The 13828-nt window shown below is 41.0% G+C and overlaps 1 protein-coding gene and 1 long non-coding RNA gene across 4 annotated transcripts in view; both read left to right on the top strand.

The window, feature by feature from the left end:
• LOC134397394 (uncharacterized) overlaps positions 1 to 9525 on the top strand; it is a 1014583-nt gene extending 1005058 nt beyond the window's left edge. The window contains exon 2 of the long non-coding RNA XR_010025362.1: positions 8974 to 9525. This is a non-coding gene — a long non-coding RNA (uncharacterized LOC134397394). The remainder of the gene's footprint in view (positions 1 to 8973) is intronic.
• Positions 1 to 9525, top strand: part of EML4 (EMAP like 4) — a 203073-nt gene extending 193548 nt beyond the window's left edge. For all 3 annotated transcript variants that reach the window (XM_063123997.1, XM_063123996.1, XM_063123999.1), the window contains 4 exons: positions 529 to 616; positions 3428 to 3526; positions 5619 to 5749; positions 6365 to 9525. In XM_063123997.1, the coding sequence (XP_062980067.1) occupies positions 529 to 616; positions 3428 to 3526; positions 5619 to 5749; positions 6365 to 6835 (789 nt within the window). In that variant the 3' untranslated portion in view covers positions 6836 to 9525. The remainder of the gene's footprint in view (positions 1 to 528; positions 617 to 3427; positions 3527 to 5618; positions 5750 to 6364) is intronic.
• Positions 9526 to 13828: the final 4303 nt, after the last annotated feature.

Raw genomic sequence — 13828 nt, 5'->3', positions numbered from 1 at the left:
ATAGCCACATGTTGGCCGCCCTTGGGGAGATATGTTTGTGGGTACACTTTGCTGAACAATCATGCTCTTCATTGCATGCCTTTTTTTATTTGCAAGAGAGAGGGAAGATGTCGAAACCTGAGTTTTAAAGCCATTCTTTCTCTCGCCATCTGCTGGGTGCAAATTTGGCTTAGCTCACTTCTAACAACCCTTGTGTGTCTTCTTTGTTGTGGTGAATCGGGAGAAATTCTGTCAAAGCAAAAAAACCAAATTGTCTACAATAATCAGGTTTGAAGGGCTTCAGCCTTCGTCACTGCGGGATGCAATCCACTGTGCTCATGCAAACGCACATATGAGCTTCCACTGGAGCCCCATCAGAATGAATGGGCACCCTGCAGCCGCAGAACCTGGTAGATTACTCATGTAACCAATGGTGTCATTTTGTTTATACGAACCTTTTACAAGGGGATTAAAGTCAACCGGGGGAAACTGCTACCCGGAATTCTAATAGCTTGTTGATTTCTCTTTTGTGTTTGTGTGTGTTTTTAGGGACATTCCAGCTATATTACGCACCTTGACTGGTCCCCGGAAAATAAGTACATCATGTCAAACTCGGGAGACTATGAAATACTATACTGTGAGTACAAAGCCGTAATTACCTCCAACCTAGAAACCTGCCTGAACAATCATAGTGGGAAAATGGGGGGTGAGGAGGGATGGAGCTGACACGAACCGAACTATTGGTGCAAAACGCTTGCTGACAGAGGATACTGGTGTGACGTCCTGTAACCTGACCTTCTGATAGTATTCAGAGCTGTTTCCTACCTAATGGTGCTCCTAAATATAGCTCACATCTCTGCAAGGGCATCCGTCAGTTTAACAGTTTACTAGGGGAGAGCAGTGCTGGCGTGTGATATGTCACGAAGCAGGCCTGCGGCTTTGGAAACAGCCTGCGCACTTGCCTAATTAGAGCCTCCCGGCAGGTCCCAATAGAGGCGCTTCCCGACTTCTTGAGCATGTTTCCTTGGGTGCTCAGGGTGTTTCGCGTAAATTGGGCCTGCACAACATGTGACCCCGTTAAGCCAAGGGCTGCCAATCCCCTTGCGTTTGTCTCGGACTCCAGGACAAGTGGAGAGGGGAGCTGAGCACTTGGAGATCCCAGTTGATGGCTGGTGGATTTAGGGTGACCATATGGAAAGGAGGACAGGGCTCCTGTATCTTTTAACAGTTGCATAGAAAAGAGAATTTCAGCAGCTGTCATTTGTATGCATGCTGCACCTGGAGAAATTCCCTCTTTGTCACAATAGATAAGAGCCTCGTGTGGCGCAGAGTGGTAAAGCAGCAGTTTCTGCAGCTGAAACTCTCCCCACGGCCTGAGTTCAATCCCAGCGGAAGCTGGTTCTCAGGCAGCCAGCTCGGGTCGACTCAGCCTTCCATCCTCCCGAGGTCGGTAAAATGAGTACCCAGTTAGCTGGGGGAAAGGTAATAATGGCCGGGGAAGGCAACGGCAAACCACCCCGCTATAAGGCCTGCCAAGAAAATGTCAGCGAAAGCTGGCGTCTCTCCAAGAGTCAGTAATGACTCAGTGCTTGCACGAGAGGTTCCTTTCCTTTCCACAATAGATAAAGCTGCAGGAGCCCTGTCCTTTTTTGTATCTGATCACTTGATCTATACTAGAGCCTAGACAATACTGACCTAGACAGGCTGCTTAAGAGGTCAATCTCTTCTAGGAGGTTTTTTGGCTCAGTTTTGTGTCATTAGGGCAAAAGATTCCTCAGTAATATGTGTGAGTTATATAGTATCTGCCTGTGGAGGCTGATGGCTCCGATGTCAGTGAGGAGGTGAATCCACTCCAGGTTTTATTCAGGTCCAGTCAGAACTCTAAAGCAGCTATCCAAGGAAGTCAAGGAAACAGGTTAAAAATGCAATTTATAAACTAAAATATAATGTTAAAAGTAACATACACAAAGCATTTCTCATCTACAATAATACAACAAAACAATCAAACTGCTAGACAGAAAATGCTCAGTAGATTTAATCAATTTGGCCAGACGCGTTTCGACTCTTGGGCCACAGCTAGACCTAAGGTTTATCCTGGGATCATCCAGGGTTCGCCCCTGCCTGAGTGCTGGATCCCCTGTGTGTCACCTAGATGAACAGGTTTGACCCCTGGACGATCCAGGGATAAACCTTAGGTCTAGCTATGGCCATGGTCTTCCTCAATGGCTAGTGTGCTGTGGAACAAATACAAACACTTGTAAGGGTCAGGGTAAAAGCAAACACTTATTGCTGTATTTTTTTAAAAATATATTTTTAAAGATAAAGTTCTTTATTTTTCTAATACTATGCAGGAATTATACCGTATATTGTGGGAAGTGACATCTGATTATCTATATTGTTTGGAACTTTTAAGTCAGTCCCGAGAAAAATTAGCCTACGGTACTAATCAGCTTGGGTAGGTCTAATTAACTTTATCTTTAAAAATAGAACTAGGTATATCTGCCATTGAGCTACAGACCTTCCAACACTGGCGACCCTGCTAAAAATGCAATTCAGGTTTTTTTCTTATATTAGTTTATAGCTGCTATATGGCAGCGGGTTGGGAGGGCATGATAGGAAGCAACACTTCCAGACACCATTGAGGTGAGTGAGTCAACACTGAAAGGCATCCTCTAGGGGGCATCCTCCTCACCCCCTTTTCTCTGTTCATGACAACTGTGCGAATTTCATTTCTATAGTAATAAAAGGAAATGGCAGCCTTCCACAATGTGGGACCCTCCAGATGTTTCAGAGTACAACTCCCATCAGCCCCAGCCAGGATGGCCAATGACCAGTGGTGATGGGAGTCATCGTGCCAGAACATCGGGAAGGCTGCTCTGAGATATTTGAAACCATTAAATGGATCAAGGGATGAAGGCCTGACATAGCGAGAGGGTGGTTAGGATTTAATTCTCATTTGACAGTTGGTATAACTAAGTTTTAAATTCTGTGAACTTCAGTTTTTAATAAGCCAAGGCCTAAAAGCTAAAGTGTAGGTCAGAATGACTGTTGTTAGTAATTCCAGTGTAGGAAGCAAGGAGGCACTGGCAAAGTGCTCAATGTGTTTTAAAATTGGAATAGATTGGCGGCAGTGAGCGCTTTTAAAATACAGTTATTCAAATGACCACTTGTTTAAATTGTTAGAACCCCTAATAATATAGACCAGCCTTCCCCAACCCTGTACCCTCCAGATGTTTGGGACTAAAACTCCCTGCATTCCTCACCATTGGCCATGCTGGCTGTGTCTGCTGGGAACTGAAGTCTAAAACATCTCGGGCTGATGGGGGTTGAAGTCCAAAATATCTGGAGGGAAACATCTGAAGAGGGAGGTTGTTATAGACAGCTAAATCACATGCCCCTTACTCATGTAATTCCATCATCATCATCATCATCATTATTATTATTGAAGGGGACATTCCAGCTGGCTGTAAACTAATGAGGAATCGTTCTGAGTGTAAGGACATAGATTGGACAACATACACTTGTGTGCTGGGATTTCAGGTATTTGGTGAGTAGCATATTTCTTTTGTAATATGATTATTCTTAAATTTAAAAATTAGTGATGCTCTGGCAAACGAGAGGAAATGGTGTCATTCATACAGCACTTTTTACATGACTTCTTAACTGGGGAAGCAGTTTGTCAACAATATTCCAGCTGAGCTTGATGGCCTGTTTTATTCAAATACATGTAATGAAACGGATTTTTCTTTTTCTTTGAAAGTAGCTACTTTAATGGAGCCATTAAAATGGAAATGTGGTGGATGCACTCGCATGGCAATGAGACACTGCCCATTGTGCCTTAAACTGACAAGTAAAAGGGTCTCTATTGTGGCACACACTCCATATGAAACTCTTTACATTGAGATACTTATCTTTTCTGTCTCTTCTCACCATCTAAACATCCCAATTTTTACGGCTTCTTTGGTGTCAGGAAGAATGAATCTCTATTGATGGGTCCTCCTTTTTTTCAACAAACCGAAAGGGCAGCAGTTGAAGAGAGAACAAAACTAAACAGTGCTAAAAAGCACACAACTGAATACAAAGTCAATTGTTTTATATAACACAAGTAAAAGTTTTTTATAAGACAGATAAATCAACTGAGTTGTTTTTCACATGTCTGATAGTTTTATACAAAATCAGTAGGTGGATTCTTTATATGACAGATAAATTAACCTAGTTGTTTTACACAAGTCTGATAACAGGCATCCAGTGTTTATCCTGTTTCATCATATACTGTAGACAGTCTGCAGTACTTGCCATTGTTGAAGCATTTGGATCACTTGCCGGAGATTGAGAAAAAAAACCTTTTGGAGGGCTTTAACTAAAAACAGTACGGAACAACTATTTAAAGTCTTCAAACCCTTATACTCTCATGGTATTGCTCGTTCACAGCAATAATGGAACTGTTTTTTCTGATGAAGTCTAGTATATGAGAAACAGGATAAACACTGGATGCCTGTTATCAGACTTGTGTAAAACAACTCGGTTAATTTATCTGTCATATAAAGAATCCACCTACTGATTTTGTATAGAATCATAGAATAGTAGAGTTGGAAGGGGCCTATAAGGCCGTCGAGTCCAACCCCCCGCTCAGTGCAGGAATCCACCCTAAAGCATACTAGGGTAGATTCCTGCACTGAGTTGGATAGTATAAAACTATCAGACTTGTGAAAAACAATTCAGTTGACTTACTTGTCTTATAAAAAACTTTTACTTGTGTTGTATAAAACAATTGACTTTGTATGCAGTTGTATACTTCTTATCCTCCTTTCTTTCCTTCATACACCCATTTTCTATTTTTAAAATTTATTGGATTATAATCATCAACTATAGGGTGTGAGGCCCTGCTTATAAAGATTACTCTTTCTTTCTTTTTTAGATGTTGACTAAAATTTATATTGCATGAAATATATATTTATTTCATGGCTGTACTAATCAGTCAATTAACTGGTGGAATTAATCTCTGAAAAATCTTTTGATGGATTAAAGAAGTGCACCCAGTTAATTGGGCAGCAGGTGGGGTTTTTAAATGAATTGTTTTAATAGCAGTACTTATAAAAACTGCACATAAAATTTCCATATTAGAAGAAGCATTTGTCCTCTCTTGTTCATTCACCAGGGACTAACTTTTCTAAGGTTATATGTGCTGTAGCATGTAGGTGCACCACTTGAAAATCAAAGTACCATCTTCTTCAGAACTGTTGGTTGTTTATAAGGAGACTTCTCCAGTTTTAATGGATTAATCAGGGATTGGCAACTTTTTTCCCTCCAGATGTTTTGGCGTACAAGTCTCATCAGCCGTAGCCAGCATAACCAATGTTAAGGGATCATGGGAGTTGTAGGCAAAACTATTTGGAAGGCCCCAAGTTGCCCACCCTGATCTATTACAACTCAGCTAAAATTCCTTTAAGCCAGGGGTGGAGAACCTGTGGTCCTCCAGATGTTGTTGGTCTACAGCATTCATTATCCTTAACGATTGGCCATACTGGTTGGGTCTGATGGGAAATGGAGTCCAACAATGTCTGGAGTGCCCAAAAGCTCTGCACCCCTGCTTTATGTGGGTTACAGCCCTAATATATTTGTTTTTACCTATACTGAAGGAGTGTGGCCTGAAGGATCGGACGGAACAGATATAAATGCTCTCATCAGGTCCCACAACAGGAAGGTGATAGCAGTTGCTGATGACTTTTGTAAAGTCCATCTATTTCAGTACCCCTGCTCCAAGGCAAAGGTATGTCTAGATGTCAGACATTTAAGGGCATGGGTGGAAAGGCTCCAAGGGTTAATTCCCACCATCGCCAAGGTCACTATTTCTTCAGATGTTGTGGATGCATTTAATACTGTCACTGGGATTCTGCCTTCTCTTGTATTCTAATTAGAACATGACCGCAGCTGGAAAGCTATCATGGTTTTGTTTTTTGTTTTTAATCACTGGGGTTGCTGACATATGCAAGTCAGTTACATTGGTAAGCACTTTCCCAGTAGCTACAGGAGAGTATTTATATGAACAATGGGACTGATCCGTTCCCATCAGATCTATGCAGTTATCCCACCAGTGAAACTACTGCCAATAGTTAGAGTGTTTACATAGACCAGGACCACCAGTAGCTCATCATTTATGAAGTCAGTAAGACTTGTGTAGAATTCATGATTGGCCTTGCACGGATGCCCATTTCATGAAAATATGGGGCCAGATGAAAGGATCGGAAGAGTTGGGTATAGAGAGTATTAGAAAGGAAGGGAAGAGTGGGTGGAGAGAGCATCTTTTCTTTCCTGGCTATATTCTCATTGTTGGGATGAAGCAGCTGTTCTCATGGGTATTTAATTTCCTGGTTTGTTTCCATAGGCCCCAAGTCACAAATACAGTGCCCACAGTAGTCATGTGACAAACGTCAGCTTCACTCACAGTGACAGTCACTTGATTTCAACTGGAGGCAAAGATATGAGTATCATTCAGTGGAGACTTGTAGAGAAAGTAGCTTTGCCGCAGAACGACATTACCGTAGAAATGGGCATGCCCAAAGCGCCTGTAAGTGCCAGTGAGAACTTCGTACAGCCAAGCACACCTGTTCCCCATACTCAGCCTTTTGACGAAACAGCAGCCCGTGAAAGTGTAACGGATGGTTCCCCGACATCTTTGGAGAGTAATCTGGAACAGACTGTGGAGGCCAACGAAGAGCAGAATGAGGAGCAAAGTGATGGCAGCAGTCTCGATCCAGGTGAGCCAAACTTCGAAGAACCATCCAACGAAACCAGCGAGGAGCAGAGTGGATCCACTGTTACGGAAGACCAGCAAGAAAACTCTCCGGTGTCTTAACAGCTTGAACTCAGATGACCTTTATACATTTTTCCCTCGGTGTGCATACTTTTGTAAAGGGGAAGAGGGTTCAGGTAGGGGAAGGGAAGCAGCTCCGAATCAGGAGCACTCCAGTTGTTGGGTTTCAGTGGAAGGTTTTTAGTCTGACCTTCGGTTTTCAATGCATGGAACTATTGTTAAGGATCCATCTTGACAGTTCCAGTCAAGAGCTGGTCAGGATAGTAGGATGTAGCTGTGGATTAAATGTACTTCTGAAATTGCTGTCAGAAAGAGGCACATGATGCAAATGACGTGGAGTGGAGATAGGAAGGAGGAATTTGCTTCAGTCATAGGTTGAGGAAGGGGGGGAAAGTCTTCTGTGAAAGAATGTCTAACACCAAACAGAAGCGCTGAGTAATACCTGCTGCGTAATGCATCCCAGGTGCAAGCTCTTTATGGAACTCTCCTTGCTTTTTTATATTAAAAACAGAAGGAGAGGAGAAGACAACAAACATCACAACAGAGCCATATAATGTATCCTGCTTACTGCCTTCTTGATTAATACCTATGCAATTTTTTAACACTACTAATTCCTACTAGCCTCCAGGCACACTCTGCCCTGGGTGCTGCTGGTTCTAAGGCGACTCATATTAAAGAACATTTCCCATTGTTCCCCGATGATGGATCTTATAAAAACTGAACTTAAGCTTTGCTTAGTCTTTAATTGATGACCGCTGTCTGACACCTTTTTCAAGGAGCTACTTGCCTAGCCATATTGAAACTCAAGAACACCTACTGTGACCTTGATGTGAACTGACTTGATTGCATGATGACAAAAGTTCTAACTCTCAAGTTAAAACTTGGCCTTCAAATACAACTCGTTCCCTCAATAAGAGGCTAAATATTAGAGGAGTACCCTTAAGTTATGAAATCTGGTGCTTGGGGTTAATGTAATAAATCAATCACTTCCAAAAACTATTTAGGGGTAACCATAAGAATAATAAAATTTCAAATAGGCTTTTTTCTACAGCCTCCTTTTTAATAGCTGTAACGTAAATGTCACATTTACTTGGATTATGTTGGATATTTTTTGGATTTTTTCCCTATTTTGTGTGTTATATTTTTGTGTGTGTTTTGTTTTTGTTTTTTTCCTCGTTGCCCAGTTTTTGTAAGCCATGCAGCTCTGAGATGGCTAGACCTGGCCAGTTATGGAATATCATGGCATTTTATTATGCGTTTGGAAAAAATACCTTTTTATAAAAAAAAAAAATACACCAAAAATAACCCTGTCAGCTACATTTTTCTTAAGTACCTAGAGTTTCCTACATTTAAAAGAGTTTGCTGACACAAAAAATCCTACTTGTTTATGTTTTGATTACATAGGATCTTTTTATTATTATTATTGTGCTGATATTTTAGAGTTTAGTTAGAAATCGTGTTTAGAAACTTTGGATGAGTTTGTTAAGTCTTAAGTGTGCAAGCGTTTACGTGATTGTGCCATTCCAAAGTGCATCAGAACTGTCATTCCCTTCTAGTATCTTCTCAGGAGTAAATGCTACAGATCAGGTATCTAATCTATTCATCATTGAGAACGCAAATGGACTCCCAATGGACACGTATAAACACACACACACACACACACACACACACATGCACACATGCCTGTTTACATCCGTTCCGGAAAACCTCAAAACAGTTCCCTTCAATCGGAGAGAGTTGTGGATTCCAGGCAACCCATCTGTTTGTTTTTAACTGTACTGTTAAGTAGTAATGGTGTTGGAGAGCTCTAGGGTGTGACTGACCACTTTTCCAAATTATGTCAGTGGGCAATAGAAATTGTCACATGAAGGTAATGGATTCCTTTGGATGTTATCCAACTAGTGACCCTCTGTCAAGAATAGGCATGTCCTAGCCCAATAGGGAAGGCGAGATTTTTCAGCAGGTCCGCCTCCCTTCCAGCCCCCACACCTCCCAAACGCTCAAGCAGATTTGGGGGGCACAAAAGGGCCTACTGGGGGTGGGGGGAGAACTGATTTACAAAAATCACCCCCTCCCCTGTTCCACTGAAAAATGCCTCCTGTTGGTGGAGTAGTTAGATAGCAGCATTTAAAGGGGATATTACCAAAGGCACAACCCTATGCATGTTTAGACAGAAAAAGTCCTACAACTCCTAGCATTCCTTAGCCAGTATGGCTTGCTGTGGGATGCTGGGAGTTGTAGGACTTCCTCTGTCTAAACATTCATAGGATTATGCCCCAATGTGATAAAGTACTTCTAGCAATGTTTGTCAAAGCTGATGGAAGATGGAGTTTTATTACGTACTCAATGATTACCATGAAACAATGCATTTCATTTGGAAATATCTATTACCATGGGGTTGCCATGTAAAATGAGAGTTAATAGTTGTGATTTTTTTTTCTCATGTTGTAGGTTAAAGGTGTTTTTTTTTCTAATATGCAAAAAAAAAAAGAAGCCTTACAGCTTTCGATTGCTGGCAACTACTGTTTAATGGATAATTAAATCTGTGATAATGGATGGAAATGGGTGGGATTATGTTATCTGTAGATGTTCTAGGGGAAAATTGTGAATGAAATATGATTTAAGAGTGTCATGTGAAGATGTTTGAGCCATTTCTATCTATCATGCATTCCTGTCTCATGGCAGAAAAAAATTGAAGATTTAAAAATAATAATAAAACAAAATCAAAGGAATAGTGGTATATCTTCTTTTTTATTATCTCTTGTGGATCTTTTAAAGGCCTTGTACCTGTCTTCTTCATTACATCCTGTTCACTTTTCCCAGTTCTGATGTCTCAGATGGGATAAACCAATGTTTTTACCAATCCAGAGAATGTGCAAACTCTCCTCTCCTCTCTCCAAGATCCATACGCAGCATGAGATGAAGTGCAAATAACTTTGTTGATGCTGCTTTAGGGTGCCCAAAGCAGCAACTGGTATATAGAGAGCATCACTCTGTGTAGGCTTTGCATTGTGGAGAAGCATTTATGGGCTGGGTTCCACCAGCGTGTAACTCCGGAGTAAATCAGAAAGAACCTCAAAAGTGATAGGAAACAATGTATTCGAATGAGCCCAATGCATTTCAAATGTGAAACCCTTATTTGCGGGCAATTGTAAAAGCATAGATATTTAGAGATTCAGAATCAAGAACTTAAGAATATTTATCTCACAAAAATGAAAATGCATTCCTCTAGTATAACGATATATAAACTAAGAAAATCCAAAGTAAAGGTAAATCTTTTATAATATTAAACAACTTTTACATAACTTTTTTAAAAATGCATAGAATTGGATCCAGACTTAGTTATGCTTACAGTAGACCTACTGAAATCAATGTCATTGATTTCAATGGGTCTAGTTTACACATAGCTGAATCTAAATCCAGTCCATAGTGTTAATGAATAGTGGTGGGGAACCTGCAGCCCACAGCCCCCCCACACACACACACTACAGAATGGTTCACAAGGCTTCTTCATCCCACCGCAGCCCTGTCCACCATGAGAGAATGCATGAAAGCACCCAGCTGACGTCATGAGGAGGAAGCTATGGTAACAGTCAGGGAACTTCTCTATGTTGCCACTTTTCTTCCCTGAAGAGAGCAAAAGAGGTGGTTCAGTCTGTTTTTGCCCCTGGCTTTACCCACCATTGTGTGTAGCCATGGACTTTTGCCATGGGTCAGTGACCCTTCATGGAACAAGGGTTCCTACTGCTGCTCTAGAAGATAATTCTATCCATGACTGTTAGCCATGCTGGCTAAAATGAAGGGGTGGGTACAGGGAAGCACTTCAGATTAAAAGGCAAAAAAGAGCAAACTTTGGTACAGAATGGGGCAAAAAGTGGTTTTAACGTAGCTCAACACTTCGGGGTCAAAAGGCTCCTTCCTTAGGATCCAGAAATATATACACAAGGCAAAACAAAGGACAACATAATAACGGTACCATTACTTACCTTGTTAGTTAGGCTGGACCAGATCAAAGATCCATTTTGTCTGGCAGCATCAGGAAGATGCTTCTTGATGCTCAAAAACAGAGTTATCTGGAAATGGCCGCTTCTTGGGAGGGGGCACCACCACCACCACCAAGCATTTGGTAATTTGCCTTTGAACATGGAAGTTCCATTCTGTGTTATTAAACGTTGATGTACCTAAAGGATATGATTGTATCTGCAAAGGCCTTTGGCATCAAAGGGGTTAACATTGGCAGAAAAGCAGAATTTAATTGGTTGTTTGCTTATACACATTCCAAGAGACACTGAAGAGACGTCATTGTTTCAACCTTTTTTATTATTACTATTTGTGACAGATGTTTTACTTAGGCTTTAATCATTAAAGAATGGGGAAACTGTAGGCGGTAGGATTATGCCATTCTGAAGAATAAATGCTTTCCACAATTAAATCTAGGTTATATGGCATGCATTTGCACATTCGAAGAAAGGTTTCCTGAGGGCCCTTTGACAGGAAACTTCTTTCGTGCTCTGGTCAAGATCATAGCTAAGCCTAGCTCCGATGTCAGGGTTTCGGTGAATTTGCTCCGAGTTTCAGTCAGAACTCTAAAAGAGCTGTCATAGCTTGTATAGCTCTTTTAGAGTTCTGATTGCCTCTGACTGAAACCCAGAGCTTATTCATAGCCCCACTGACATCGGAGTCACGCCATATCTACCCCTTATACTAATGCTCATTCCTCCCTTCTCCGTAACAGTATTCCTTTAGAACCTCACAAACTGTATCCTTCCCTTGTTTACCCTTCGTGGTATACTACTGAACATGGCGGTTTCACTTCACTCTATCACAACAAGTAAAGCAATGCTCATTGATCAAGCTGAGTTAGTTTTAACCAGGCCTACATGCCTGCCCTCTCCAGGGAGTGCTCTACAAATCTTGAAGCAGGGAGCATTTTGAACCTTTGGGGACAAATGGGCATTTGGGATTTTAGGCAGTTGCTTCTTATCTCTCGTAATGCCTACTAAGAGCCAGCAGAGAAGTTTTGCACACTGTTCAGCCTGCCCTGATGACAAAATCCCAGATTTCTCCCCTTCCCTGGCCCTTATTAAAAATGACACCCAGCAAAGAACGTTCAAACAAAAATGTCCCCTCCCCACTTGGGGCAAGAAGCAACAAAACTAGTAGTATGCAATCTATTTACAATGAGACCAAAGCCTTAGCTATTTATTTAATTTATTTATTACGTTTTTATACCGCCCAATAGCCGAAGCTCTCTGGGCGGTTCACAAAAATTAAAACCATAATAAAACAACCAACAGGTTAAAAACACAAATACAAAATACAGTATAAAAAGTACAACCAAGATAAACCCGCGCAGCAAAATTGATATAAGATTAAAATACAGAGTTAGAACAGTAAAATTTAAATTTAAGTTCAAATTAAGTGTTAAAATACTGAGAGAATAAAAAGGTCTTCAGCTGGCGAAGAAAGGAGTACAGTGAAGGCGCCAGGCGGACCTCTCTGGGGAGCTCATTCCACAGCCGGGGTGCCACAGCGGAGAAAGCTAGATGGGGCGAAATCCTGATGAGATACTCGGAATCATCCCTGTGCGTCCACACAGCGTACAGGGTATCCTGTATCATAAATATATCTATGTTTGAATAAAGTTGGATTGAGTGCTGTTTTTATTCACATTTTTATTCGCTTTTTTGGAGGGGGCGGTATTTGAGAATAGTGGTGTGTACTGGTTGGGCGTAGTGGATTTAAGGTTCTCAGTCTAGCCTGTCTTCTTTTCCTGCAGCTAATGATCATCATAACCCCTTCTTAGCATATCAGCCTGCTGTTTGTCTAAACGCTACATCTGCAACAACATGGTGGCCACCTTGGTGCTTCTGCCATTCTTATCTACAAAATAAAGACCTCACTACTTATGTAGCACTAGCAATATTGCAGAGTTCAAGAGACTAAACCCCTGCTCTCAAGGAGCCTCAGAACTAAAATTCAACACCTTAGGCAGAGGGTAAATAGCTCAAGAACACGTACCTGGCCTGGATTACAGCGAGCCGCAAAATGTGTGGCCCTCCAGATTTTGGATTCCCATTCCCAACAGCCACTACTTGTATGGCTGGTAGTCAGGAATGGTGGGAGTTGTAGTCCAACAACATCTGGAGGCCACAGGTTTAATACCATTATTATTATTATTATTATTATTATTATTATTATTATTATTTATATAGCACCATCAAGGATTGAGTCTAGGGAAGGATGAATCTGTCAGTGTTGTTTCTCTCACTTCCTCAATTTTCCAATCTTAAGTATGGCTCATCTCGAACTTTGAGAATTTCTCCAGTCTTAAATTTGGTTCATCCCAAACTTTTAGATTTGTTTTATTTTGTTTTTAAGTTCACATGACAATTTTAAAGCATTTTTGTGCATATTTTCCCTAATACATACATTTTTGTATTCATTTTTGCCTAATCACGTTTTTGCAAGCAGTTTCCGTAATGCATATTTTAATGTTATTTATTTTCCCCAATAAACACATCTGTGTACACATATTTGGGTTGGAAAACTCCATGGCAAAATTCAAAGTAGTGAGAATTTTGAAGGATAACTATGTCTCGGTTTGCACGGTGTTTCAAAAGTGCAAAATTAAGTAAATTTTTGTTAAACTGCAAACAGAATGAATTTCCCCCCATTCCTACTTGGGTCCAAGTGTTCATGGAAAAGGTGAGTGATGAAGACGGATTTGAAGAATGGAAGGGAGGTGGCCTCAGTAAGGCATTTTGGGAAGGGGTTTTAGGTATGTGGGGAAGCAAGAGAAAGTGAGACATTTGAGGGAGCAGGTAACCTTCATATTGCTGAGGGTGGTTGAGCAAAGGAAGCAAAGGTTGGAGGGGCAGAGATGCATTGAGATCTATAACAGCATGGAAATAAGGGAGCAAGGCCATGAAGGACTTTGAAGACATGGACAAAGCGTTTTAGCTGGATCTGGGAATAATAATAATAATAATAATAATAATAATAATAATAATAATAATAATAATAATTTTATTT

This window comes from Elgaria multicarinata, chromosome 4 (assembly GCF_023053635.1).
Source record: "Elgaria multicarinata webbii isolate HBS135686 ecotype San Diego chromosome 4, rElgMul1.1.pri, whole genome shotgun sequence".
In the NCBI taxonomy this organism is placed as follows: domain Eukaryota; kingdom Metazoa; phylum Chordata; class Lepidosauria; order Squamata; family Anguidae; genus Elgaria; species Elgaria multicarinata.
This window is presented reverse-complemented; position numbering and strand designations above follow the sequence as displayed.